Source organism: Sebastes fasciatus, chromosome 24 (assembly GCF_043250625.1).
Source record: "Sebastes fasciatus isolate fSebFas1 chromosome 24, fSebFas1.pri, whole genome shotgun sequence".
NCBI lineage: Eukaryota > Metazoa > Chordata > Actinopteri > Perciformes > Sebastidae > Sebastes > Sebastes fasciatus.
Genome location: NC_133818.1, coordinates 11,716,736 through 11,743,899, shown reverse-complemented (window position 1 = coordinate 11,743,899; position 27,164 = coordinate 11,716,736). Strand labels below are relative to the sequence as shown.

The following is a 27,164-nucleotide window of genomic DNA, read 5'->3' as shown; positions in this document are numbered from 1 at the left end:
ATTATCGTTTTATTAAAAATAAATAAATAAAACAACTTGTAATTTCTCTTTTTTAATATTTTCATAACATGTGTGTGGTGTTTTATTGACTGTGCATTTTTACACAAAAAAATAAATAAAATAAAATGATCGAAAGTGCGGTTGTGAAAGTGCTGCTATGCCAACACGTCGACATGGAGAAGATAAACAGAAACAGTCGCTTGTTGACGTTGTGTACATCCGAACTGGGCGTGTAAATGCTCGTAAAACACACCATTTCCCGCCGTCTTCACTACATTAACTTGTACTTTATTGATGCTCCATTGCTGAGGGAGAAGCTCATGTAAGTCATGTTGTTATGTGGTGAAGTTAAAGTGCGTGGTAGTGAGCTAACTAGCATTAGCCACATGCTAAGGCTAGTTGTTCCAGTGAGTCACCCCTCCAGAGCCTGTGTGTGTGTGTGTCTCCTCTTTGTGACTAATTATACATGCAATTAAGGTATTGCACTTAGATTTTCTAGGTGGTGTAGTGTACCGTGTGAGGTGATCTGCTGTTTTACTGGACCTCCATATATTAATGGGGTAATTTCATGTCAACGTGGAGGCCTACCTTGCTAACTTGTAACAAACAGATGCTATATGGAGGCTTAAAAACACTTTATGTTCCTGTTAATACTGAAGGCAGAATTGTCATTGTATTATACATTGCTTCCAGTTAGTAATAGGTAGCAAAGTACTATATATATATGGGGTCAAAATGGCTTGTTTTGGTCCAAATTTGGCTTGGGTTTGGTCCCTGAATGTTGTTGTTGACATGTATTCACATTTTATTTGTATTTTAAAATTAGTATTTTAGTACTAATACTAAAGTAGTATTTTACAATATTATTATTTTGAGAGTGAATTGTATTTTTTTTATTTATTAATATCATATTTGTATTTATTAATATCATATTTGTATTTATTATTATGTATTTATTATTATAATGTTTTAGAGGGAATTTATTGTATGAATATTCACAAATTTATTTATTATTATTATTTATTCACATTTCATTTTTATTTTAAAATTAGTATTTTAGAACTAATACTAAAGTAGTATTTTACAATATTATTATTTTGAGAGGCCTACCTTGCTAACTTGTAACATACAGATGCTATATGGAGGGTTAAAAACACTTTATGTTCCTGTTAATACTGAAGGCAGCATTCTCATTGTATTATACATTGCTTCCAGTTAGTAATAGGTAACAAAGTACTGTATATATGGGGTCAAAATGGCTTGTTTTGGTCCCTGAATGTATTGTCAATATTCACAAATTTATTTATTATTTTTATTTTTATTTGTTAATATCATATTTGTATTTATTAATATTATATTTGTATTTATTATTATTTTATTTATTTATTATTATTTTTTAGAGTGAATATTGTGTGAATATTCACAAATCTATTTATTATTATTATTATTTATTCACATTTCATTTGTATTTTAAAATTAGTATTTTAGTACTAATACTAAAGTAGTATTTTTACAATATTATTATTTTGAGAGGCCTACCTTGCTAACTTGTAACATAAACAGATGCTATATGGAGGGTTAAAAACACTTTATGTTCCTGTTAATACTGAAGGCAGCATTCTCATTGTATTATACATTGCTTCCAGTTAGTAATAGGTAGCAAAGTACTGTATATATGGGGTCAAAATGGCTTGTTTTGGTACCTGAATGTATTGTCAATATTCACAAATTTATTTATTATTTTTATTTATTAATATCATATTTTTATTTATTAATATTATATTTTTATTTATTATTATTATTATTAATTAATTTATTATTTTTATTTTTATTTATTAATATCATATTTTTATTTATTAATATCATATTTTTATTTATTAATATTATATTTGTATTTATTATTATTTTTAATTTATTTATTATTATAATTTTTTAGAGTGAATGTATTGTGTGAATATTCACAAATTTATTTATTATTATTATTTATTCACATTTCATTTTTATTTTAAAATTAGTATTTTAGTACTAATACTAAAGTAGTATTTTACAATATTATTATTTTAAGATTAGTCTGTGTTCATGATGTTTCACTGCTGGGATAACTTTTGACTTGACCAGGAACCATACGTATTCTAATTACTTAAACTAACAAATTGTCTTCTAAATATTCTTTTTTATTTTTATTTTTTAAACACAGTTTATTTCTGAATTTTGTTAATACAACTCTGACAATCCACTGCACAAACATGTTTGGACTGACAGATATCCCACCCACCCCACACCCATGACAATACCCCGAGGACACTCCAAAAAAACAAGTGTACAAAAATAAATATAAATAAATAAATGCACACAAATATACAAATAAAATAAAATAATCATAATAGTCTAAATATTTTTTTACAGCTAAAAGAGGATTTCAATCACTAGTGACAGTATGTTAATCTCTAATTGGTTGTCTCGATTTCTTTTAATGCAGGTTCGTGACAACATGGACAGTGGCCTGAGTCCCCAGGATAAAAAGGACTTGGACAAGTTCATTAAGTTCTTTGCCTTGAAGGTAAGAAGCCACTATGATACTCCTGTTTCCAGCTAAAGATATGAATGTAGCGTCTGTGATTGTAGGTCTCTGAAGGAACATTTTGAAGCCCCGCTAACTGGTATCTACCCATGCAGACAGTTTTGGTTGTATTTGCCCAAGTTTTGAGATGCTTGTCACTGATATTTCTGCCTCCACACCAATACAATGGATATATACTGTATTTGTGGTGCTCACTCCTTTTGAAAAATGACATTTAAACATATTAAACAGAAACATGTCTGTCCATAAACTATGTTGCTGTTACCCTGGATTCTCCTTTACTACTGAGAAGTAAAGGATTTCTTATGTCCTGTTTTAGACCGTCCAGGTGATTGTCCAAGCGCGTCTCGGAGAGAAGATCTGCACTCGCTCGTCCTCGTCGCCTACTGGCTCTGATTGGGTAAAATAATGTTGAAATGACTATATTTACAGTTCACCGTAGATCTTCGTAGCTGGCTTGGACTGTTGATCTTCCTCTATAAAGGTGTTTGAGTGTAGATTCAAATCATTTTGGTTGTTATTATTATTTCTTCTAGTTTAATTTGGCCATCAAAGACATCCCAGAGGTGACTCATGAAGCCAAGAAGGCACTGGCGGGCCAACTTCCAGGCATCGGACGCTCCATGTGTGTCGAGATCTCCCTGAAGACGTCAGAGGTAAAACCTCCCTCAACGGGGGACCAGTGTTATACATTTAAAATAGCAAACAGAGCACTCATATACTCCTGTTTGTTTCCAAAAAATAAATGTATTGTTCAGTCCACTCTAATGTTAATCTTTCTGTGTCTCACTCAGGGGGACTCGATGGAGTTAGAGACATGGTGCCTGGAGATGAATGAAAAGTGAGTGGATTTTTATTTATTTTTTTCAGTGGCCAAATGGTTAAGGAAGGAAAATAATAAGTTTGTCAGTGTAACTGTGCGCCTATGAAGTTGTACAGTATGTAAATCGTTAACTTGGAGGACCACAGATCCGTATCTGACGTAACAAACCCCAATATTGTGCTGTAATAGTCGCCTCATCATGTGCAGCACTTGCGATGACTGCTTCTCTCTGCCAAAACGTTGCCGTCTGAATAAACGTACAGCTTTTGTGAGCACACAAAGCAAACAACGGAGCAGCACAAAAATAAAATCACAGCCAGCAGATTCAGTAAGGGAAGTGCTGATATTACTGACAGTGAGCGTCAGATGTTTTAAGTTATAAATGGCTTACTTTGTCTCTGTCGGGGACATTTTGTAGCTATATCACATCTCTGAAGTGCTGCTGTTGTTTGAAAACTACTGCCTGCATAGACATAACACTTTAGGAAACCATTAAAGGAAAGCTGTTGTTCTGGCTTTATATTGAACTAAACATATTTATGTTGGATTGGTTGCCTAATTGTAATGTAGGCACACTTTACCCTATTATTATGTTGACATTTATTGAAATATAATCCCGCTGCTATGAATAGAAATGAGTCAATGTGTTGCCTGTCTCTTCTGTAGGTGTGATAAGGACATCAAGGTGTCATATACAGTCTACAACCGTCTGTCTGTCCTTCTGAAGTCCCTGCTGGCCATCACCAGAGTAACACCCGCCTATAAACTATCCAGAAAGCAGGGACACGACTATGTCATATTATACAGGTGAGTGGACTCTACCTGTCTTGTTAAACAGATGCCACACTACACCACCCCTTGATCTATCATATGACATACGTCACCACCTGTTTCTGTCTCTCTCGTGTCTAGGATTTACTTCGGGGAAGTCCAGCTGAGTGGGTTAGGAGAAGGTAACTGTAAACTTCTTTACTGACATGTCGTAAATCACTGAAAACAAGACTCAGGTCTAACAGCCCCAGACCTACGTATTTTACTGTTGACATTACAAAATGTCCCTAACTTGTGTAATAAATACATTTTAACATGTGTAATCAAATCCACTGCATTATATTAGCTGAATTGCATGTTCACTGACGTTTGTTGTTTTGTTTTTAAGGTTTTCAGACGGTGCGTGTCGGCGTCGTCGGCACCCCCGTTGGCACGGTCACACTTTCATGTGCTTACCGCACCAACCTGGCGTTCATGTCCAACAGGTAACTAACGCACTACGTGTAAAACAACACAGCCTCCTTACAATGACGACTATTATTTGCTCATTAAAGTGAACTGTTGAAATGTCGTCTCCTGCAGGCAGTTCGAGCGGTCGGCTCCCATCATGGGGATCATCGTGGATCACTTTGTGGATCCTCCCTGCGGCAGCCAGCGTCCTGCGACCATGGGACACCCCTGCAACTACAGGTAAATCCTGATATTATCTGCACTCAAAGTTAAAACCACCACCAAACACACAGAGATGCTGCAGCTGCATATGAGTCTCCGCCTCGCCACAAGCAACCGAGGTGATGTAATTCATCCTTTGGAGGTGACTAATGTCTGCGAGACTCTGATTGCATTTTTAGACACATGACTCAGCTGCATCTACTGAATGAAGAAACATTTTAGGTTGCCTGAAAAGCCTTAAAGTGTACTTTAACGACAAATAAGGTCAATTCTCCATCGGTTTATAACGCACCGAGTAGGATGTCGAAAACGTCTAAATGATAATGTGTGTGTTCAGAGCTCCAGATGAGGAGGACGGAGGATATCCAGGGGTTCAGGACTCACAGGAGGTCTGCACCACCTCCTTCTCCACCTCCCCACCGTCACAGGTAAGAGGACACACTCACCCGCTCCTCTTTACTGTCTCTTCCTTTTATCCTGCTGTGACTTCTTCTCTCAATTTTCATACCTGCCTTTTTATTTCACTTTCTCTTTTCTCTCTTTTCTTTCCTGTTGTCCTTTTTATTGTACGTTTATCTCTGTGTGTGTGTGTGTGTGTGTCTGCGCTATCTCAGTGTGTGTGCACACTGAGTCCTTCGCCCTCTAAACTGTCTAAGCCCCTCCCTCTGGACAGTCTGCCGCTGCCACTGGCTCCTGGACTTGTCACTCACACTGTGAGTCAATGCTGGCCACCGTTAGAGTCTAACTGTGTGTGATGCACCTCGAAACTTAAAAACAGATTTCTCATTTGTTTTGGTGTGTGTGTTCATGCATCATTTTTACATCGTCCCTTTTGACTGTGTAACTTTTCATCACTTGCTTCAGAGCAGAGCTTTACGCACTGTTGTTTCATCGTGACGTTTTATCGTCTCCATCACATGTATAGTAAACCCTGTTCATCTTTGACCCATCTCGAGAGCACAACTCTGACGTGTGTGATTAATATTCCCTCTTCTTTCTGTCTGTCTCTCTAGCTGTATGCTTCCAGGTTATCATATCATCCTCCAGCTCCAGCAGGAGCTGCTGAGCTTCATCACCATGCTGCAAACCAGGTGATACACCCAGTCACTTCCAGATCTGTATACATTGATACATACAGATATAGCTGTTGGGCAATATTGGTAAAATTCCACAGTACATGTCATTTTAAATCACAGATTTCTACTCCGTCTACTATAATGGTACGTGTCCACAGGATCCGTTCTTTCCACGCTTCCCATTCATTGTCTATGTAAGCAGCCGTGCAGTGCATTCTGGTAGCGCGGCGGCGAGATTCGAGAGACGGGGCGTCACGTTTGCCGCTCCTAATTTGCTTTAAAGTTGAGGTTTAGGCTACTTTATGCAAATCAGGAGCGTCCGGCGCGACTCGCCGCCTCTGGAGACTCCTGAGAAACCTTTAAACTGACCGCTGTCGATCTAAAATAAAGACAAATTCAGCAACTGCGTGGCTTATTTCTTGCGTGAAATGTTTTCAGAAACATATTTCAGTGAACAGTTTTTGTAATTTAAGAGAAAAAAGTTTCCAAATGAGCCCGTTAAGCGTCCAATGCTGGGAAGCGAAGGCGATCCCTCGCGTCCAAAAACGCCCCTGTGGACACGTACCATAACTCTGCTCTGTTCTTCCATCTCAGGCGTTGCATGCTGGGAAGGAGCACGGAGGGGTTGTGTTGGTTCCCACCCAGCCTCCTCATGGAGCTGATGCTCATCTGACAGCGGAGCACGCCGCCAACACGCCTGGCAGCAGGTAACTCTCTCCTGACGTCACTTCTGTATAGTGTTAACTGGCATGAGAGAAATATTACAGTAGCAAATATGTATGTATCAGTATCTTAACAATAACTTCTCTCTTCTCAGCGGTGACGATGACGGCCTGACGCACAGTGGAGAAAGAAGGAGGGCTGAAGTGAGGAGGAGCGCTTCTCCCTCTGACCCCGTGGAGTCTCTCAACGCGTTCACGAGGAAGATCGGAGCCTTTGTCAATAAATCCAACACACCGGTAAAATCAAATATACTGTGACTGAATGACGTGAAACATGTAAACTTTGTTGTTTATCTCCTGCGTTTTGTAACCGAGTCCATCCTGCTGAAGTAGGTAACCGTCTTACGATTGCTTTGTAGTGTAAATACTGAATTTAGCCGTTTGTGTGTGTAGATAACAGCAGCCAGTCTGGACCTGCCGTTCGCTGCATTTGCTCCTCGAGGCCTGGACTCCGAGGAGAACGATCCCATGGTAACTATTAGGATGAAGATGATGTCATTGCACATGCACATTAAGGTTGACACGTTTTCTACAGCTGGGATATTCTCTGTGTGTGATTTCAGGTGCAGCCTCCAGACTCTCCTCCTTGCCCGTCACCCCTGCAGGCCAGCCTCCACTCTCAGGGCTCAGAGGGATCGGGGCCGCAGGACGACTTCGTCATGGTCGACTTTGTACGTAATTATTGCTCTATTCTCTTCTGCCCGCTCCCTGTTGTCCAGGCCTTCCACTAGGGGTATAGAAAACAACAAATACAACGTGTTATCGCCAGTGGAACAAGTGATAATTCTCTGTATCTGTCTGTGCGCAGCGTCCAGCCTTCTCTAAAGACGACTTGTTGCCGATGGATCTGGGCACTTTCTACAGAGAGTTTCAAAACCCCCCTCAGCTGGCCAGCCTCTCGCTACACATCAGCGCCCAGTCGATGGCCGATGACCTGGTAACACGCTTCTTGTTCTTCACTCTGATGATAAAGACGTTTTTAAAAACTGAATGTCTGTTAGTCTTAACAGTGATTTCTATTTTTTTGTATCGTTCGCAGGACTCGCTGCCGGAGAAACTGGCCGTTTATGAGAAAAACATCGACGAGTTTGACGCTTTCGTGGACATGCTCCAATAGAAGAGGACGACATGTGAGGAAAAAGACTAAATGGATGGTGGCAAGTGAAACAGAAAAACCCAGAATGAAAGGGAGAAGCAGACTCTGTAGTCGTTTAATACCGTATTTTAATGTGAAGCTCCTCATTTTCTGACATCTTCCTCTCTTCCCTTCCCGTCAGGCTCATTCACCTTCACCTTCGCTTGTACAGATCACTGTAAATACTGTATCATCTCCTCTGAACACCCCTTCTCTGGTCTGGTAGTGTTAACTTAAAAAAGTCTTTATTTTCTATGTGGCACGAATCTGCTCACGCCGTCAGTGTTTAATCAGGATTTCAATCAATTCTGTCTCTCTAGACAGCCATGCAATTCACGGACAGACTACCTGCACGCACACTGAACACTACTAGTACTTCCTCTACATACATCACGGCCTTCCTGATCATGTCCGAGCTAGAAGGTGAAAGATCAGTGACTCTAGAAATCAAACCAATACTCTCTTTCTTCAAGGCTGAAATCTTGAAAAGCTGGTCTTAGCAAATTAAATTGCACATAGCCTTACAGAGGAAACAAGACCTAATTAAGTCCTCATTCACAGTCTCACGATTGACAGTCTTGTATCAGAAGCAGTTGCGGGTTGCTCAAAAGGCAACTTGGAAGTTACCCTAGCCAGGTGTTCCCAGCTGGTCTGGGGATTTAAACTGTCAATGTCAACAAATGGCCCCAATGGAATTTAAAGTGAATTAAATGATGTCCATACGTGTACAGAAAAAAAACATTTTTCCACGCTGAAGCTACTTGTTGTGTAGCTCCACTCCGTTGCCAGTTTTCTAGTGTTATACTGCAGTAGTTGTAGCTACCTGACAGACTGGCAGCGGAGTGGATTTACAACACGCATGTGTATATTTTGGGGGGTTTTGTAAAAAGTGGGATAAACACATTTCCAGCTGTCTACAGAAGGGGGCCGGGGTCACCATCCATGACTGTCAGTTTGGTTGAAAGCTTTAATTTAAACGTTTCTTTGCTGTTGGTCTAGATGTCCTAATAAAGCATGGCTGCTCTGTTGAAACTGAGGTCTGTCTAATGACTGGAGCCACAGAAATGATGGCGTGTACACCATTTATCACACAAACTGGTATGTGTAAGGTTTTCTAGAGCAGTGGTTTTCAAAGTGGAAATGATGATGTGGATAATGTCAAAGGCTTGATTTTAAAACACCTTATAGCCATCAGGCGATTAGTTTAACAGACTGGAAACGACTAAAAACCTATAACGTCCAGTGACTTCCAGGAGTCTTTCATTATCGATTAATCTGCCAATTAATTTCTAGACTGATTGTTTGGTCTATAAAGTCAGAAAATAGTGAAAAATGTCCATCCCAGTTTCTCAAAGTCCAATGTGATGTCTTTAAATGTCTTGTTTAGTAAAAAAAAAACAAAGATATGTCCATATTTGAAAGGTTGAAAACAGCATTTTCTGCCATTTTTGCAATAAAAATTATGTCAATTAATTATCAAAATAGTTGCAGATTAAATTAAAATCACTGGGTCTTTACATTATTGTTTTTGTACCAATTAAAAATACAATATGTAAATTATTGACCTTTTAGAGCTGCATGTAGGCACTTTTGAGCTCGCCGTCTGTTTACAATCTGTATGGCAGGCCTATTCAATTGGCGGCCCTTAACAACCTCAATCTGGCCCTTTCATTATTTAGATTAGTAATTAAAAATGAGTTCTAATAAGAGTTTATTCCTATTCATCAACGGTATCACTCACGCTGTTAAAAAATCACTGTTTTTATTTAAATAACCTGCTACCGTTCTAAGTTTAAGGGTGTTTACGTAGCCTACTAATAAGATCATCTTTTCAGTAGGCTAATTAGCACATTCATTAGTTATGTCCTGTTAAGCACAGAAATACTTATTGTTAGAAAGTTTTAACCCAGGCTGTTGAAGCACACAATTTAGGAGATTCAAACTGAATAAAAAGACGTTAAATGCTTTAAAAACAACGTACTAAGATTAATAAGGTGTATTGTTTTCACATTTAAATTACTAGCTTTGCAGATCAGACAGGAACTTAACTGTAATTGAATAGGCTGTATGGTTCATTTAAGGATAAACACTTAAGGGACAGATATGAGCGTGGTATAGATCTAATCCAGTTCTCGGCGAGACATCGTGTATTTTAATAAATCAAATGAAAGAACTTCTCAAATGGAATTTTATTGTTGGTAGTTTGTGGTATTCCATCACATACCTGCAGGGCTGCAAAGGGTCAAAACCATAAAGTTAAGAGTATGGTAACACGCATTTTACAGATACTCTACAATTCATGTTCCTCCAACTTGGCCGCGACCAAACTACAGATTATTGTGCCTCTTTTTCCGAGGAGCCCCTTACTCGTTACGCTGCTGCTACCTAAAGGGCCGAGAACCGTTAAGCACAAAAAAACATTTCATCTTCACACTGGTTTTCCTGTGAACAGCTATCTGGAAGGCTATGGAGGAAAAGCTGCTTTTAATCAACGCTCCCAGACAACGATGATGGAAATCTCCTAACTATATGTTTTTTTTTTTTCTTTCTAAGAGTTAGCCACTTAACATGCCGTTACTTTTTGAAACGTTGCCCTCTGAGCTGAGGCAGACAAAGAGGCCGTTTCCTCCCAGGTAACGCTGGGGAACACGGAACAAGAAATAAAAATACAAAAAAATAAATTCACAGGAGACAGGCAGTGATCGCCCAAGTGTGCATTTTCCACCTCATTCGATTGCTCAGTCCACTAGAATGTCCTGTCCCCATTTCCCCCCACTGTGGCCCCCTCTGAGCCTGACTGTCCAATGAGTTTGTGTTGGGCGGCGTGGAGAATGAGTCCCTTCTGGGCGCGGCGAGTCAAACGTCAGGGAATGGTTGGAAACAAAAACGTCCAGATAGAAGACCGGGATGAGACGGGACACTTTACTCCCACGTCCTTGGATACGGGGGTGAACGTCTTTTTCGGTGGATGGCCAATGTCCTCCATTGTCATACGGATCCAACCTGCTCCCCCACCAGTCGGCTGAATGTAGGCGGAGTTGGGTAATGGCGTGGGGTGTCAGGGTGGCGGTCAGAGCAGGAGGAAGAAGAGGGAGTGGATGGAGGAGATCCAGGAGCTCGACTTTTCTTCATGGGCTTTTTTTTAAAAGAGCGGGGAGGTGACCGGGGTTTCGGGCTCAGGCAGTATTCAGTAGGTCCTGTATGGCTTTCTGCTGCGTCTCGTTCAGCGTCGAGACACACTGCGTCCATAACCCTGCCGACACCTGCGGGACACGACACAAGGGTCAACCTCTGAACATCTTTGCTTTCAAACAGTCGACAGTTTGTGATCCTAAAGGCAGTAAGACTCACCTGTACTTGGCGGATGACGTTTGCCAGCCGTTTGCTGCACGGGTCTTCGTTCTTGACCGACTCGTTTGCAACTCCGTCTGCGATGATGAGGAAAATTTTAGGAAGGTTGGCGTTGTCTGGTCCGAGGACGATGGGGTTGTTGCTGTGGAGGGAAGACGGGGGGGAAAATTAGATGTTTGTACGAGTTGTGGTTTAACAGAAATCATAATTTTCCACAGGAGGTGGTTCTACCTTTCAATGAGGTCACACAGGAAGTCAAACGTGTGGACGGCCTCCTCTTTGTCCTCGTTGAGCGGTAGCCAGTTGAGCCAGTGGGGGAGGATCTCGTTGACGTTCACGCACTCCGGTCGAAACCGCATGACCTTTCCGACGGCGGAGATGCAGTTCTCCGTGGCGTTGACGTTCTCCTTGGAGCGCGAGTCGGCTGCCTGGATGACTCTGACCAGCAGCGGGATGGCCTCTGGATCACACGCAAACAGACACATCTAGTTGACTAAAAGCAACAATAACAACAACACCACCACAAGTAAAGACCAGCGCCACCGGGCCGTACCTGTACAGAACGGGCGGTAGCTCTCTCCTCCGTACTGAGCCATGACGCCGACGCCGTACGCGGCCGCCTGCCGGACCTCGGGGCTCGTGTCGCACAGTGACTGCAACATCGGCGGCAGGAAGACCTCTGCGTATTTGAAGGAGGCGGGGCTGCAGTGCTCCACCACGTCGTCGAAGATGCACAGGCCCCACTGTCTGTCCGCCCACGGCCTGGTGGGACACTAAAGACAAGCGAGACAAGCGTTTTCATCGGATAACATGACTGCAGATATACCGATTCATTCGTTCGTTGCTGAGGAAGTGCTTACTATTAGCTGGACGATGAGCTGCAGCAGCTGCTCGAACCACGGCAGCACCTTCTCTTTGTAGCTACTGAACACCGAGTGCAGGATGTCCGACACTTTGGTCAGGATGTACACGTCGTTCTCATCCTGCAGAAGAAGAAAAGATGAGGACAAATGAGGACGTGCATTATATTTTGGTTTACATAACAACTCCTTTACTCAGAAGAAACTATTTACCTCGTCTTGTAACGACTCCTCCACCTGCTCATCGTAGTCTTCATCCTCTCTCTTGGCTGTGAAGGACAAAGAAGAGTTTTATGTATAAAACACACTTTTCCTTGTATTGACGGAGATACGGGAGATTTGTTTCAACGTGTAAAACTCGTTCTGTGGTTGTAATGAAGTCTCACCGTGTCTGAGCTCCTGGTTCTTAAAATGCTCCTCCAGTTTTCCTTTCAAGATGCCGCCCAGCTCCTCGAAATGCTCGTTGTTCAGACAGCCGTCTCCCATCAACTCGATGCACTTCAGAACAGAAAACAGTCAGGGTCAGAGACTGGACCCGCTTTCCTGAATTACAACGGAAAACGCTTAAAACAAAGTTACCTTGGCGAAAGAGTGCATGATCTCCGACAGGACGTCGGAGTCCGGCTCGGTGCCGATGGCCTTGATGAGCGCGTCGCACATGAAGTGCCACATCTGGGTGAGGTACTCCGGTCCTCGCACCTGCGCGCACTCCAGCAGCAGCGGCATGGACTCGGCGGCGGCCACCCGCACACGTGAGACGAGTTAAGGAAACGCCTCCTCGTTCTTTCGTACACACACATATGCCACCATTTACAGCTCACAAAAAGGTCAGAAGCCAATAAAAAGGATATCGTCATGGAAGTAAAACTTGAGTAGAGGAACCATCAGCTTCACCACCTGCTCTGTGTACTCCACAAAGCCCTCCTTCAGCTCTTTGGCATAACACACCTGGGAAAAACAACACAGAGCGGCTCACTAACAGGGAATGACCTCAATCTAGATGGAGATAAACAATGGCTTTACATCAATGCTTCCATCTGGTGCTCAGACCCCCTCAGGATACGGACAGTTTGGCGGGACATTCATGCATCTCAGTGCCGATTTGTTTTACTCACCAACATCTGGCAGGCGGTGGCCTTCTCCTCCAGGCCGGCCGTCTTGATGCCGAAACTCTGCTGGTCTCCCAGGTTGACAAACTCCCAGCCGTCGTCCTCCGATATGTTCTCCATGTCCTGGGCTGCGAGACAAAGAGATGAACATATTCAAATACTGCTTCTTTCATTTTGTTTTTGCACTTAATGCCCGCTGCTTTTGCATGTAGAAAGGAACCTTTAACTGTCGCGTTACTTACTGTCGAGCAGGGCCACCTCCGGCTTGATGGAGGCCGTCTTCATCAGGGGACCCATCACCACCGGCAGGTACTGCTGGAACTCCTTCCCCAGGATCTTACACATCCGGGCCCAGGCTGAGATCATGTACGAGATCTAAAAACACAAGCGACAAAACGTGTGACGACAGGTCGACTATATTGCAAACGGTGATCTAAAGGAAAAGTTCTGTTCAAGTCTTCGCACCTGAGGGTCGTCATCCTCCAGGTCGTTGAAGTCCGTCTGGGTTTTGAGGAGCAGCTGCATGACGGCGGAGGCGTCCGGCATGAACTGGTAACAGAACAGAAAGATGTTAAGATGCCAGCCATCTTTTAATTTAAAGATCTGGATAGTGTCACATCCCGTGCGGGCGTGTACCTTCTCCTTGCCGACGGCGAGGCCGATGAGGCTGATGCACTCGATGGTCTTGCCGCGGAGCAGCCGCAGCTCCTTCTGCACGGCGTTCTCCACGATGTGCTTGAGCGACGGCATGAACAGGTCGTAGTACGGCACGAACTTCTCCTCGGCCGTGTCGGCCACCGAGGCGATGGACGTCACCACCTGCTCCAGGACCAGTTTGGTTCCCTTCTGGATCAACTGGGAGTAGAGAGAGAGAAGAGGACACGGTTAAGACATGAAATAACAAGAGGGTAGCGTGTTAGCGGGGGCGACAAGTGTGGAGATTCATTTGTACCTCTTGCAGCTTGGCCACCATGATGACGTGAAGGTGCTGCACCAGGCTGTCCAGATACGGGATCAGCAGGGATTTGGGGCAGTCCTCTGTGAAGTTGATGAGGGCGGCGGCGGCGTGCGCCTGCACCCGAGGGTTACTCTGGTCCTCCATGGTCTGAAGCAGGGCTGAGATCACCTGGAGGAGAAGAGGATGGCAGGGTCAGAGTCTTCTTAGCTCACAGTAGTAGTAGAATTAGAATGAACGGATTATTAGTTACCTTGTCGTGGAATTTCTTTTGGAAGGTCGGGGCGAAGTCGGTGGCCATTTGTCCGATAGCGTTGCAGGCGGCGTAGCGTACCCTTGGGTGCTGATGAAGTAAAGAAAGTGAAGTTAAGCACCCTGAGCTGACGATGTGCTGCATCTTTGTATTACGACAATAACGTTTCTTACGGGATCGGAGCAGAAGAGGAGGACGAAGCTGACGATCTCTTGCAGGATGGCCTCCATCTGCTGGTGGCAGCCCTCGCCGATGGCCGACAGCGCCATCAGGCCGGCGTGGCGGTACTTCCAGTCAGCTGGCGACGACAGAAACGCACTGGGTTGATCTCGTATTTCACGTTGATGAATTAAAAACGTCCATCGTCAGCAGGTTTACTTACGGTTCTGCAGCATCTGCATGATGTGCTGCTTGATCATGGGCAGAATGATCTTTCCTCCCAGACCGCAGGCGATCCTGTCGAGGGCGCTCTCCCCGGCCACGGCGTTACTGGAGGGCGATGAACACATTTTTAAACCTTTGAAGACTTTTATATAAACGCGCGTCTCGGTGGTGATGAACCAGGCCTCACCTGTCAAAGTCATCGTCCTCCAGCTCGTCAGCCATGGCCCACTCTTCATCCTCCTCCAGGTCCACCATCATAGCCAGCATCTGGGGCACTGAGGACACGACGCACACATATTACAACCGTCTGCTCTACTTCTTTATGGAGGGGGAACACTCAATTGATGCCGAGCCAAATCCTCACCACTCTGAGCCACGATGGCCGTGTGTTTCCTCAGCATGGCCGCCGCCGTCTCCGATAAGGTGACGATGACCTCCAGCGCCAACTGCCTCTGCATGTTCGTCAGGTTGGTGTCGGCACACAGCTGAGGAGACGAGGCGACGCGTTAGGAGCTAAAACGTTTGTGACAACCGTGAAGTATATTTTGCATCCGGGCGCTCTCTGACTCACCTTCATACAGAGCTGCAGGGTGGCCTCCAGGTTGGGCCGCAGGTATTTGGGCGCCGTGTCCGCGATCTCCACTAAGGACTTGAGCACAGAGTCGTCCGCCTGGTAGCACGACTCGTTCACCGCCTGATTAAAAACAACAGAAGCTGCGGTTAAGTGTCACAAATACATTCATTGGGCAATTCAGCACAGTGGAAGGGCTTAACCTCCACCTACCAGCATCTTTGCCGATGCATTTCCTTATTTACTCTCCACATATTGACTTTATAGAGTTATGAACATAACAGAGAGTAGTAACAAGACCCCCGCAAAACAGCTCTATAAGTCAAACGGGCTGTCACTTTCACCTGGACCTCTTAGTGTATGATCCGAGCTAGCAGCAGCTAATGCATATGCATCAGTCATATGGGTCTCAAGAGGCTCGTGTAGAAACTTCCACTGACTGCTTAAAAGCCATTACTGGTGCACGGATTACATGCAGGCATCACGCAAAATGCAAAACACATAGCCTCCGCAACTAAAGGCCCTGACACACCACGACAACGGACAGTTTGGGTGAGCGTTTGTCTGCTTAGTTTTTGCCGTGTGTCCCGCCCCGTCGGCTCTAGTCTGCTCATTTTGGCCGATTCAGCATGTTGCGGAGCCCGTCTGAGAGAGAAATCACTCTGACTGGCTGTTTAGCTTAAACAAATCAGTACACAAGAAGAGAAACGGACATGAGGATATCAAGCAAACGAGTAAAGTCAAGAGGATAAACACAGAAGGCTCTTCTCATTTTTCATCTTCATCTCATCTGATCATTCCCATACACGGATATTTTCAACGACATGAAGCCAAGTGGTGAGTGAGAGTGGCGCTTTGTTTCATGTACGTATCATGACGACGGCTTGTATATCTGCAGTCCTTCCAGTTTCCCTTTTTGAATGAAGTACTTGCTAACTGGCCATTGGCTGTTGTCTTTGCGGTGTGTTCAAATGCAACTTCCTGGCCAAGACAAAGGCGACATGAGGCGATGCAACTGGTGGCCTTTGTCGCCACTAGTTCTCTGATGTCAGCTTGGTGTGTCTGGGCCCTAATGGAGAGGTCATTGTGTCGTATAAAGGTCAACGTAATGCAGCCCTACAAACTGACTCGGAATTAATCTCTTACCTGCAGGATGCCTGGCAGCAGGTCGGAGAAGTGCTTCAGCAGCACCGTGTTGCTCTCGTTCGACAGAACAAAGGAGGCTGCAGCCCGAGCCGCCAGGGTGCGAATCTGAAGGATGATTTGAAAAAAAAATTCAAAATAAGTCACATAATCAGAAAATTAACTTCCCCAAAATCACCATCGTCTCGTGGGATCTTACCTGTGGGTTTGCCTGGTCCTGCATGCACTGGACGAGCATGCGCTTGATAACCTCCATATAATGCTGCTGCTGGTTGCCGAAGATTCCTGGGAAGTTCCTAAAGAGGCCAAATACACACAACTGTCAGCCACTTCTGTCACAACATGCGAGCAGTTTGACTTTATCGTGGCCTAAATGAGAGATTTGGGATGAAGCTCACCAGAATATGTGCAGGGCAGATTCTCGCAGGTTAACGCTGTCAGAGTTGACAGAGTCAAACAGGAACTTGAGCACCTCTGGCCACTGGTTATTCCCATCATCGTCTGGATGAAACGTCACAATCAAACATTAATGTTTGTCTCAATCAAATTACACAGCGAGAGGATGAGATAAACGTTAAGAGGAGCGTTACCGATGAGGTTGCGGGTGAGCTCGGCCGCGATGTCGCAGACCTTCTTGCGGATGTTCGGCGAGGTCTCCTGCTGGATGCTGGTCAGCAGCTCCGTCTTGATGACCGTCTGCATCTCCACTGTCAGGCCCGGGTAGATCTCCTCGAAGGACGACGACAGAAGCCGCCGCAGCAGCACCGCCGCCATCTGTTTGACCTGAGCGGACGAAACGTTTGGTTTTCAACATCATGTCATCAGAAACACCAGACTGTTCCTTTCTGGTTTAGTCAGGCAGAGCGACTTTTCTAGTATTCCTTAGATCCCATTATAAACCGGTTTATACAACAACTTCTTTGGATTTATTTTGGCAGGCATTTAGTTGAATAAACTGAAATGTTTAGAGTCAATGGCAACTCTAAAAACACTGACAAAACCTGCAGCATCTCAGAAAGGCAGAGTCACTCTCCCTGGGCCGAGCACCGCTCTGCCTGCTCCCATTTCAAGACTCTAAAAATATCAACCCCGAGGTAAAGAAAAGGAGAGGGAGCATGAGGGAGCAAGCAGCTGCTGGACTCGGACAAAACATAACTGCCCAAATGCCAAAACCGTGACTCACGACGAGTCCGGGTGTCAGGCCGCGGCGAGAGCCAACATGTGGTGGCCGGGCCGCATTCTTTAAATGCTGTCAATGTGACACCTTTTCAAAGTAACGCAGACATGATTGTCATTGTGGTGAAATGAAAACATGATGGGAAATCACATGAACTTTCCCTGAAATGTTCTTCCTTCCTGTTATGACATGACCTTTAATAGTGGCTTCTAATTGGCTGGCAGGTGTCGAAAGACAAAAGCTTAACTTGTTTTGTAGCTTTCCCCCCGAATAAGGCTAAAAGTAATAACTAAACACGCCACAGATATGTCAGCGTCAAAGTGTACAAACCTCCTCTGCAGCAGATGCATCTCTGATGGCCTGCAGCAGGAATGTGATCTTGTTCTGGCCAAGGATGGTGTCATAGGTCTCCTGCGAACAAAATGAATGGACAGCAGCGGTACGGTCAGACATGCCTTACAGATGCATAATTTTAGCCCCGAGTGTCACTTTGCTGCCGTCACAAAGAAATTACATTTTTGCACATGCCTGTAATTCCACGTTGAGTTCATCATTTAATTCATCTTTATGGATGGGTGTGGTTATTCAAAAGCGTTTATGACTTTGGCTTGTACTGTAATCTGTTTCTCCTGTAGGCCAGACATTTTATTCAGTGTGGTAAGAACGTACACTTAAGAGCTGTATATCATGATAACAATTAAGTAGAACTTTTAAAGTCGTTGGACGAAGCTATTTTTAGATGTGTAATGCGTGAATCAATGGTTTGTGGTTTTCCGTTCTGCTCTGCCTCGCTTATCAGAAGCTTAAATGACGAGTTCATATACTGCAAAACACCACGAGGCTGCCTCACATTAAAGCTTCCCCACAGGCCACACTGGAAGACTTTTTGTGAACCAGCTACAGTCTGGATTTGGACACTCTTCGAGCAAGGCAAGAATAGATGAGGAGAAGCAGCCGCAAAGTGGATACTCTTAAGCTGCTTTGTTAAAGCCACAAAAGAAATGCAAAACACACATGGTGTTCTATGCAGGATGCAGAGGATCCTTGGGTTGTGTGTGCTCCAGGGGAAAACACCAGATCATGTAAGTAATTAAAACACAACTAGTACACATCAGCATGATAAAGACAGGGACAGGGAGGAGCATCATTGTGGCAACAGTGTGGTGTGGAGAGAAACCTGATTACTGAACACATTTACATAGAAACTGTAAACCACTTTCACAACTTGTGACTGCAACAATATTGTACTTCATGGCTCGCCATGTATTGAATGGGGGGTGAACTAGGGGATCACTCACATGTTTAGTAGCTGTAGCTGTTAATATCTGGGTTTAAAGTCCTCTACAGATGGATCAATTCCCTATTGTGTGTGTGCAAGACAGAGAGGGAGAGTTTCTATAACAGGATGAATTCCAATGAGCTTAGTATCGCGACAGACAGTCTGTGGCTTTTATAAAAGAAAAACGCTGACTGACAGTGATAAGACTCAGAGAGGTGAACTGTGGGCAACAATGCTCTGCTAGAGGGCTAATCGTGGTGGGGGTGAAAGTGAATAGGCCAGCTAGACTCAGCCCAAACAAATCCTCTAGGAACTAATCCAGTGAGAGGATTGATCAGTGACGTGTAACTGAGATAATTCAACATCAAACCAGACGAACAGCAGGGTTGTGACTTTTAGATGTAATGACTTGAGGCCATTGCTCAAGCTAGCATATCTCTCTGAATGACTCCATCTGTAACAATGCTTTGTTGATCATTATACAACACAACATGTGTTTAATGTCTCTAATCGCTTAGCACTGTGATCAGAGCTAGCTTCCTAGCTTCATAGCTAACTAGCAACAAGCTCGTTAGCTCCATGCTACTTCCTGTTACTCTCCTACCTAGCTTAGCCGGCTAGCTTCACTGTCAGCTGGGAGGAATTTGAGGATTGGACGCCAACAAAACAGCACTTCCAAATAACTGAGTGTGACACAAACAACCACATGGTGTCACGACTGGAGTAGCAGCAGCGTGGTAAACATGATCCACCTGGTAACTACGCAACAAGGCAGTTAGTTAGCATTAGCTGACTAGTAACTGTCGGCTTCACAGTGCACGTGGGCTCCCCGAGCCCTGACGTCGGTTGCTAGGCGGCTAACTCCGACTGATCTCCGCCGCTTTCTACTTGTCACCCGGTTAAATCAGCGTTGTTTCGTCTTCCTCACCTCTGATTGCTTCCTCACGGTGTTGTCAGGGCTCATGAGGTTGCCCAGCAGGAGGTAGAACTGCTGCTGCTGGTCCGCCATTGCGCTGAGGATCCAGAGATCGAGAGAGAGAGCAGCCGGGTGGAGGAGCGGCGAAATGAGCCCGGCAGACTCAGCTTCACCTCACACAATGCTGCTGCCCGCCCATTGGCTGGGCTTATCGACTCTCCTCAACGCTCATTGGACGAGAGAGCTGCGTCAGACGCACCTCATTGGCTCACATTGGCTCCTCGCTTTCTATTGGTTGGATTTGACACGGAAATGTGAAAACGTTCATCCGGTTTTCTCATAATGAATTACCAAAAGCGCGGGAAAATGACTACATCAGTGCTAGCCAGAATAGAAGCAGTAACTAAGTACATTTACTCAAGTACTGTACTTAAGTACTTCATTGACTATTTCCATTGTATGTTACTTTAGACGTCTACTTCACTACATTTCAAAGGGAAGTACTGTACATTTTAGTACTTTAACTTGTAATAGAGTATTTACACACTGTGGAATTGGTACATAAAGTAATCTGAATACTTCATAGAAAAAGTAATGGTGAGCTAAAAATGACTTTAAAAGTGTAGTTATAGTCTCTTATTTTTGTATTATTATTGTTGTTTTTTTAACTATTATTTCTTTTTATCATTATTATTATTATTGTTATTTCTTTTCTTGGTTTTGTTTCAATTTTGAATGTTGAGGTTGTTTTCTCTAGTGTACTTGATGAGTTCATCTATAAGCTCAACTACTTAAGGATTGGTTTGTAGGCTGTTGTAATTGCCAGCTGTGGATTGCATGTATGGAAACAACCTCAAAAAAAAAGGGAAAAAATAAAGTACAGGTATATATATAAAAAAAATAAACGTGTAGTTGTGGCCAGGAATTTTTATAAATACAAAATATATATATTATATACAAAAGTATTTGTAATATTTAATTTATTAAGTAAACTGTTCAGTTTTATTTTCTATAAATCTTATATCCCACCACCACAAAACCCTCTCCACTGCCACAAATTACATTTGGATGGAGAAATACAGATTTTTTTGGGGGGGAAATTCTTTTTATTCCTTTTTTTTCCAAACATAGCATAACAAACATAACAAAACATAACACCGGTGCCATAATACAAAAAGAAAAATGATATCTTACATTTAACATTTGTACATTCATAAATATACACATCGCCTCCCACTCCCACACAGAGACAGGTGCAGCCTTCTTCCCACCCCTAGAGGTAAAGTTACAGAAAAAATAATATAAAAGTAATTTTTAAAATAATTTACTTGGTTAGTTAGAATTAAAAGTAATAAGTACTACAGTAGTATAGTTCATGGTGGTAAGATAGAAACCTTAAATTAATTAATTAATTAATTAAATAAATGTAGAGAAGAAAAATAATAATAAAAAAATAAATACAGAATTTAAATTTACCCTTACAGAAAAATATAACCTAGGTTTGTGTTATTTCACATGTAAAATAAATGTGATATAAAGGGTAAGGGGTAAATATACTGTATTAACTTTAAAATACTGGAATCAGCCTATAAACTACCCACCAATTGCACTTGTAGAACTAAACTATAAAGAAGTCCTCAGAAGAAATAGACTGTTGCTTAATTGAAAAATTGTAGTTTTAAACTACAATATAGTAATATCAGCAACAAATATAATAATATAATATATATTAAAAAATATAGCAGTTCACACTGTATTAAATAAAGCTTTTAGTTTGACTGTTTTCTTTCTCTTTTCTTTATAAGTATATTATATTTGGAACTCACTTCTAATTGAGTTCTGAATACCAAAAAAAGTGTTTTTCTTTTTTGTAATCGTAAATGAAAAAGGTGAGTATAATGGGAGAGACAGAAATAATCTTATTGTTCCAACATCTAATTGAATCTACATCATGCTTACCATGACATATTTGGTGTCTTTGTCTTCATATATATATATATATATATATACTTATTATATTGTCCACGTGATTATTATGTTTAAAACAAGTTGTATTTACAGCTCAATCTTATCAATGGGATGTGCAGGGCAATGTCCCAGTAGGTGGCAGCAGACAAGCTTTTTTCAGGGAATTTTGCAATGCATTTTTTTTTTCAATGAACCCAGCAAACCTCTGCACAATGAAAACACCTGTATGTTTGCAGGTCAGATAGGCTGCAAGAGATTTGGAGAACATTTGGTGGACAGATAGACAATATTATGTTTTGTGATACTGTATCGATTCTCAAAAACTCTGTATTGATTTCTTATTAATAGTTTACAAGCAAATATTAATTCTGTCAATACTTTATTTTATTTGCAATGAGAAATGCAAATGCAGATCCTACTATTCTGATATTCTGCATAAAAAAAGTTGAATTAATTAAGTTAGTTAATACTTTTTCTGCTATTGCCAATACACAGTCCTAGTGTTTACGATTCTAAAGCGTTCTACATAGATTTCATAAGTGGCAGATTTTATTATTTGATGTCTATACTGTAGATTTGTGTCAGATTTTGCAAACTGATGTGAAATCCTAGATTAATATTATGGCTTCTTACTTTCCAGATAAATGAGGCTCACTCCTGTTCTCACATGCAGTATATTACTACAGAGTTTATTATTACACAGTTGGTCCTCCCTAACTCTTTGCAGCACCCCTACTGGTCTGAGATAAACCTGTAACTTGCAGGAGCAGCAGCGGAGTCCAGACCTCTGGATACCAGGCTGCTGTGAACCTGCACCATCTCTCCCTCTCTGAAACCAGGACCACAACTTCAACCAGCAGCAGGAATGAACCAAAAGTGAAAGGTAAGCTCGAGATTCATCTAGTTGTAACTTTATTGCATGAGTAAGCTTTAATGATAGACATAGTAGCCCACTTAGTATCGTTTTTTTGTTCCATTTTAGCCCCCTGCGTTGAAAAGCATTTACACCAAACTCCATTAAAAAAAACTGTTATTTTTGGTGCAGAGCTTTATGGAATAACATTTTAACTTAAAACATTCAACAAACCTTTAGTTAGGGTCTGCTCTTCAATTCGGCGCACACACACCAAACTTCAGTGTAATTTAGTAATATTAATTTCTGCAAAACAAATCCTAAAGCATGCTCTGGTGCTGCAGTTAGAAAAGACTTCCAGTACTTAATGTTAAGCTCTTCTGGTAAATTCGGCATAGCATAGAAGCACAATGCATGCTTAAAATCTCGACTTTTTGACCTGATTTGCTGTGCACGGTGCATTATAGTGGAGGGAGTGTGTGATTCATCACTATTCTACTATCACTAGACTACTGAACAGTAGCACTAAATGAATGCAGAGCTGTGGATTGTTTTATGGATGTTTTTAGGTTGTTTTATCATTTTATTCTCAGGTATTGTCTTATTTATTGTGGTATTTATCTAGTGTACTATTTATAGATTTTAAGGGCTGAGAGAGAGAGAGAGGGTAAAATGCATTTCATTGCATTTCACTGTACACTGTACTTTTAAATGCATATGATAAATAAACTTGAAATTTAAACTTATTCATAAACATACAAAAAGTACTTTTTATGGTATTCTGATATAAACAAACAAACATCAAACTCAGATATTTTAGTAGATATTGGCATCTAGTTTGGGTTTGCAGAAGTGCAATGACTATTATTAGCAGTTTACTCTCAATTATTCATGACAATATTTATCATTTGCATGATAATGTGAGCTAATACAAAGATTTGCTCCAGTATTTTCTTCCCAATTTAAATATCTTAATGTGTCCATTGTCATTCCTCAAACATATCTGCGTATACAGACAAAAGAATAACAGTCTGAGCAATAAAACTAGTGGAGCCTAGACACCTTAGTTACTTCAGACAAACCAAAATAGTTTATTTAATGTATTTAAACCTTTCATTTTTGAAATTCTTACATGTTTGTGTACTATTTACTTAGTTAAGTTTAAGTTTATATCTATTCCCCTACAGTGAAAATACACAATATATACTCAAATATGACAATTGCTCTCTAATTGTTGGGACTTTTGAGCTTAAAATGCAGATTACTACCAATTTTAATCAACTTTAATCCGTCATGTTTCCTTTTTTTTATCAGTTATGCTGCATACAAATGTTTCATTTCTCATTCTCTAATGTAAAACTCTACGATAACCTTGGAAAAGTAGTTAGTACGCAGTCATAAACAGACGAGGACCAACCATGTAGGAAATATCAGATATGTTTATTGATAGTTTATGGTTAAAGACATTACTGTAGAGTAGATTTATTTATTATTTTATTTTCCGCCACTTTTTAAACACCCAGCTTACAACCTGAATGGAAACAGAGCTGCTAAGTTCCTCACTACATACAAGGACTTACTGCTGCTAATATATAACCCCCTTAATGGAAGTGGCATTAAATCATTAAACTGGACGCGTGAGTGTGTTACCCACAGACCTCCACAGTTTCACATGAGGTCAGGCTGAAGTGGAAAAGGAGAGGGAGATGGATGAGGAGAGAAAGAGGGGAGTTTAGTGCTGAGGGGCTGATGGACAGGCGGCTGGGTGTTAAGGTTGATTCAGACTCTGAGACTAACCTTTATTTATTCAGGGAAAGTTGTTATGTGTTTTTCTCGGAAAAACTCAGAAAGCCACAGTCTTCCAACGCCGTGTATGAGATTTGACCACCATGATAGTCGTTGCTGCTATTCCTACACAAGTCAATAAACAAGACAGGATGTGTAAATAAGACACGCTTAGACACTTTTTTTCACCTTAGACAGCTAGGTGAATTTGATATCTCATACACAGCATATTTCCCAGAATGTCCAACTGTCCGATGCATACGATTTTTAAGTGTCATCCTCACTGCTGCTCCTCCAACCTCTAAACTGTGTGTGTGTGTGTGACTCCTGTAAGCACAGTTTTATTGCTCCAGTAGAAAGGTAAACCTCAGCGACTGCTGGGTTTTTAAAAAAATCAACACAGCCAGGTTTGTTTAAAACGGCGCGAGCTGAATGTTTGAAGCATTAAAAGTCAATATTTCTTTGTGACACACAGAGCTGTTTCACAGAGGAGCGCTATGTGCCGGACAAGGCATCCTTTGAGGGTAGTGACGTGGGTGGGTCGGTGGGGGTCGGCTGGTGGTTTTGGGGGTGAAGAGTTATTGGGTAACCGCTGTAGGCCTCCTTTGCAGCTGGTCATGGATTAAAGGAGATCATTGGAGATTAACTAATACGCTTTTTTAAACTCTATGGAGGATTTTAGCGTCTTTCAACTACAACTTTAGGCCTCCCCGCTCTCACTAGCGTTGTTTCCAGATGCAACAGGCAGCTGTTTTCAGTGGAAAAGCTCTATAAAGAACAGTGGCCTCATGGCAGAGTTGTCTTGCCTTTAGTCCAAATATTGGAGTTAGAGTAGTTAAAGCTGCACAAATCAATATTTTCTGATGAATAACAGGTCAAATGTGAAATTTGTTGTTGACCCCAAATGGCTAAAAAAAATCAATTAATGCAGGTTTAGACATTTAAATTTTTAGGAGGTTAAAGGAACAGCGTGTAGGATCTGGCGGTATCCACTAGAGGTGAGGTTGAAGCATGCGCCAAGCATGTAGGATTACTACGGTGGCCGATGCAAACATGCGAATGGCCCTGGCGTTATCAACTCTGGTCCAAGCAGGAAAAGTTACACAGAGTTTAGTTTGTCCGTTCTGGGCTACCGTAGAAACATGGCGGTGCAACATGATGGACTTGGACAACAATTCTTATTGTGAGGTGATTATACACTAAAGAAAACATACTTATTAATATTATATCCCATTTCTGCTAATATATCCCTCTAATTGTTACACACTGGTCCTTTATATTGAAAAAACTTAACGAGAGGGAGAGTGACTTCATTCTCTGCTCAGGTAGACATTACTCCTCTATATCTTTACACAGACAATAGTTGTTTGCTGCTATATTAATGCTCAGAATATCGAGATTAGCACCTTTAATATCGGGCAAGCCTCGCTAAGACATGTAGTGACTTTGAAAGCCTGTGATTAAAAGGAGTGAAAACTGAGCAAAATGGGTTTAAAGGGTTGACTAGCAGATACACAGGTGTTTTAAAATCGACTATTCTGAGAGTGAAATGATCGAGACATAACACAGGCAATTAAATACAACACAAAACATGCTCATAACAGCTACTTGATTTGAACCTAATGTGCGCGGAGGTGGATGCACCGCAAATAATTTGGGCTTTTCAAAACGACGCTGGCACTTAGAGGCAATTAGAGCTGGCTGAATGCTCTAAACCAGATACATTTTCAGAATCATACAAGGTGACACAGGAGTCACAATCATATTCACTCGTTAAGTTGACACAGCTTGGAGGCCGAGTTTTTAGCTCCCCTGGAGTCCACTGCTCTCTGCAATGTTCAAACCTGGCCATCTTTCGCTGCTCCTGGTTCGGTTTTTGCTCAGCAACCCCCTGCGTCTCAGTGTGCCGGTAATCATTCAGCCTCAGCGGTGACAGGAGGGCTGTAAAAACAGAGCCGGAGGAGGTCATCCTGAAGTTTGCACAGGACCGAGCCATTCATCCTCTCGGGGGGGTTTGGTACTGTGGTGAGACGGAGGCTGAGAGAGATGAATGTCCTGCTCTGTAAAGGTTGGGGATGAGACCGGGAAGCGTTATTTGTCTCTTCTGCTCCGCTGGGCGCACGGGAAGCTAAACGATCCTGTCGTTTTTCACTGGATATGATTTATTGGTGCCATTAATTTCTGAATGGGAGGTCACCCCTTCGCCTGCTCAGATTGGCACTTCTGTAGCCATGCCTAAGTGGGTCACTGTCAACAGTACAAAAACACCTGTCATATTTCCTGCTTGTTGACACAAAGTATGTCCACACCAAGACAGCACATTTGAATATGTGTAAAAATGACATGTTTTTGTTTGCGTAAAGATCTCTATCTGGTGAAAATGTATTTCTGTGGAGGTTCATTCTTGACCTTGAGGTCTTCAGGGATGATAGTGGATGTAGTCACTGTGACGCGACGTCACCCATTGGTTTGTGGACTGCTTTGTTTTTGGCCGTAGCCATCACAAATTGCGAAACTCTAGCAAGATGGTTAAGGTTAGGCATTGACCTGGAATAGTTAAGGCTAGGATAGGTCAACGGGTGACACCGTTTTCGCACTTTGTGGGTTACCTTCTGGACACGACTACGAGAGGGTGGAGTTAAGTACAACCAAACGCTGAATAAGACATTTTTAGGCGACCAAAATGTTACAATTAACTTTCATGGTTGATACACAGACAATATATAAATATCACAAATGTATCACAAACCAAAAACCTTTCAGGCATGTCTGTGAAATCA

The 27,164-nt window shown here is 42.2% G+C and overlaps 3 protein-coding genes across 4 annotated transcripts in view; 2 read left to right on the top strand and 1 right to left on the bottom strand.

Moving 5' to 3' along the window:
• Positions 1 to 144: 144 nt before the first annotated feature.
• atg13 (ATG13 autophagy related 13 homolog (S. cerevisiae)) lies at positions 145 to 8,812 on the top strand. Of its 2 annotated transcripts, XM_074627521.1 has the most exons (18): positions 152 to 322; positions 2,480 to 2,560; positions 2,901 to 2,981; positions 3,118 to 3,237; positions 3,376 to 3,422; positions 4,071 to 4,211; positions 4,317 to 4,357; positions 4,564 to 4,660; positions 4,758 to 4,865; positions 5,185 to 5,275; positions 5,462 to 5,560; positions 5,861 to 5,938; positions 6,518 to 6,630; positions 6,741 to 6,882; positions 7,039 to 7,116; positions 7,209 to 7,316; positions 7,454 to 7,582; positions 7,685 to 8,812. In XM_074627521.1, the coding sequence occupies exons 2-18, from the start codon at positions 2,492 to 2,494 to the stop codon at positions 7,760 to 7,762; spliced, it is 1,620 nt and encodes a 539-aa protein (XP_074483622.1). In that variant the 5' UTR covers positions 152 to 322; positions 2,480 to 2,491; the 3' UTR covers positions 7,763 to 8,812. The 2 variants fall into 2 exon arrangements, with proteins under 2 accessions (XP_074483623.1, XP_074483622.1); XM_074627522.1 differs by lacking the exon at positions 5,462 to 5,560 and having other exon boundaries at positions 145 to 322.
• A 1,138-nt stretch (positions 8,813 to 9,950) lies between these two features.
• On the bottom strand, positions 9,951 to 19,955 carry kpnb3 (karyopherin (importin) beta 3). Its single transcript, XM_074627520.1, has 26 exons — positions 19,791 to 19,955; positions 17,914 to 17,994; positions 16,997 to 17,189; positions 16,805 to 16,907; positions 16,606 to 16,702; positions 16,410 to 16,514; positions 15,264 to 15,386; positions 15,057 to 15,177; positions 14,880 to 14,967; positions 14,691 to 14,797; positions 14,482 to 14,606; positions 14,309 to 14,398; positions 14,053 to 14,226; positions 13,737 to 13,955; positions 13,566 to 13,649; positions 13,343 to 13,475; positions 13,107 to 13,228; positions 12,843 to 12,939; positions 12,571 to 12,743; positions 12,378 to 12,489; positions 12,205 to 12,260; positions 11,992 to 12,114; positions 11,685 to 11,904; positions 11,363 to 11,591; positions 11,132 to 11,273; positions 9,951 to 11,043 (listed from the first exon to the last, which is right to left on the bottom strand). The coding sequence occupies exons 1-26, from the start codon at positions 19,869 to 19,871 to the stop codon at positions 10,957 to 10,959; spliced, it is 3,285 nt and encodes a 1,094-aa protein (XP_074483621.1). The 5' UTR covers positions 19,872 to 19,955; the 3' UTR covers positions 9,951 to 10,956.
• Positions 19,956 to 22,479: 2,524 nt separating this feature from the next.
• The window catches only part of LOC141762941 (semaphorin-5B-like), a 34,480-nt gene continuing 29,795 nt past the window's right edge, over positions 22,480 to 27,164 (top strand). Inside the window, exon 1 of the mRNA XM_074627127.1 lies at positions 22,480 to 22,629. The gene's annotated coding sequence lies outside the window, so the exon portion shown is untranslated. The remainder of the gene's footprint in view (positions 22,630 to 27,164) is intronic.

Bases quoted from the DNA above. Each gene is read 5' to 3' on its own strand.
- kpnb3 (XM_074627520.1), bottom strand. From the start codon at position 19,871: ATGGCGGACCAGCAGCAGCAGTTCTACCTCCTGCTGGGCAACCTCATG. The intron at 15,178-15,263 runs GTGAGTCAGAGA...TCGTCTCCTCAG, and splicing joins CCCTGCAGCTCTGTATGAAG to CTGTGTGCCGACACCAACCT. The intron at 13,476-13,565 runs GTGCGAAGACTT...TTGTGTTTTTAG, and splicing joins TGGAGGATGACGACCCTCAG to ATCTCGTACATGATCTCAGC.
- atg13 (XM_074627521.1), top strand. From the start codon at position 2,492: ATGGACAGTGGCCTGAGTCCCCAGGATAAAAAGGACTTGGACAAGTTC. The intron at 2,982-3,117 runs GTAAAATAATGT...TATTTCTTCTAG, and splicing joins CGCCTACTGGCTCTGATTGG to TTTAATTTGGCCATCAAAGA. The intron at 5,561-5,860 runs GTGAGTCAATGC...CTGTCTCTCTAG, and splicing joins CTGGACTTGTCACTCACACT to CTGTATGCTTCCAGGTTATC.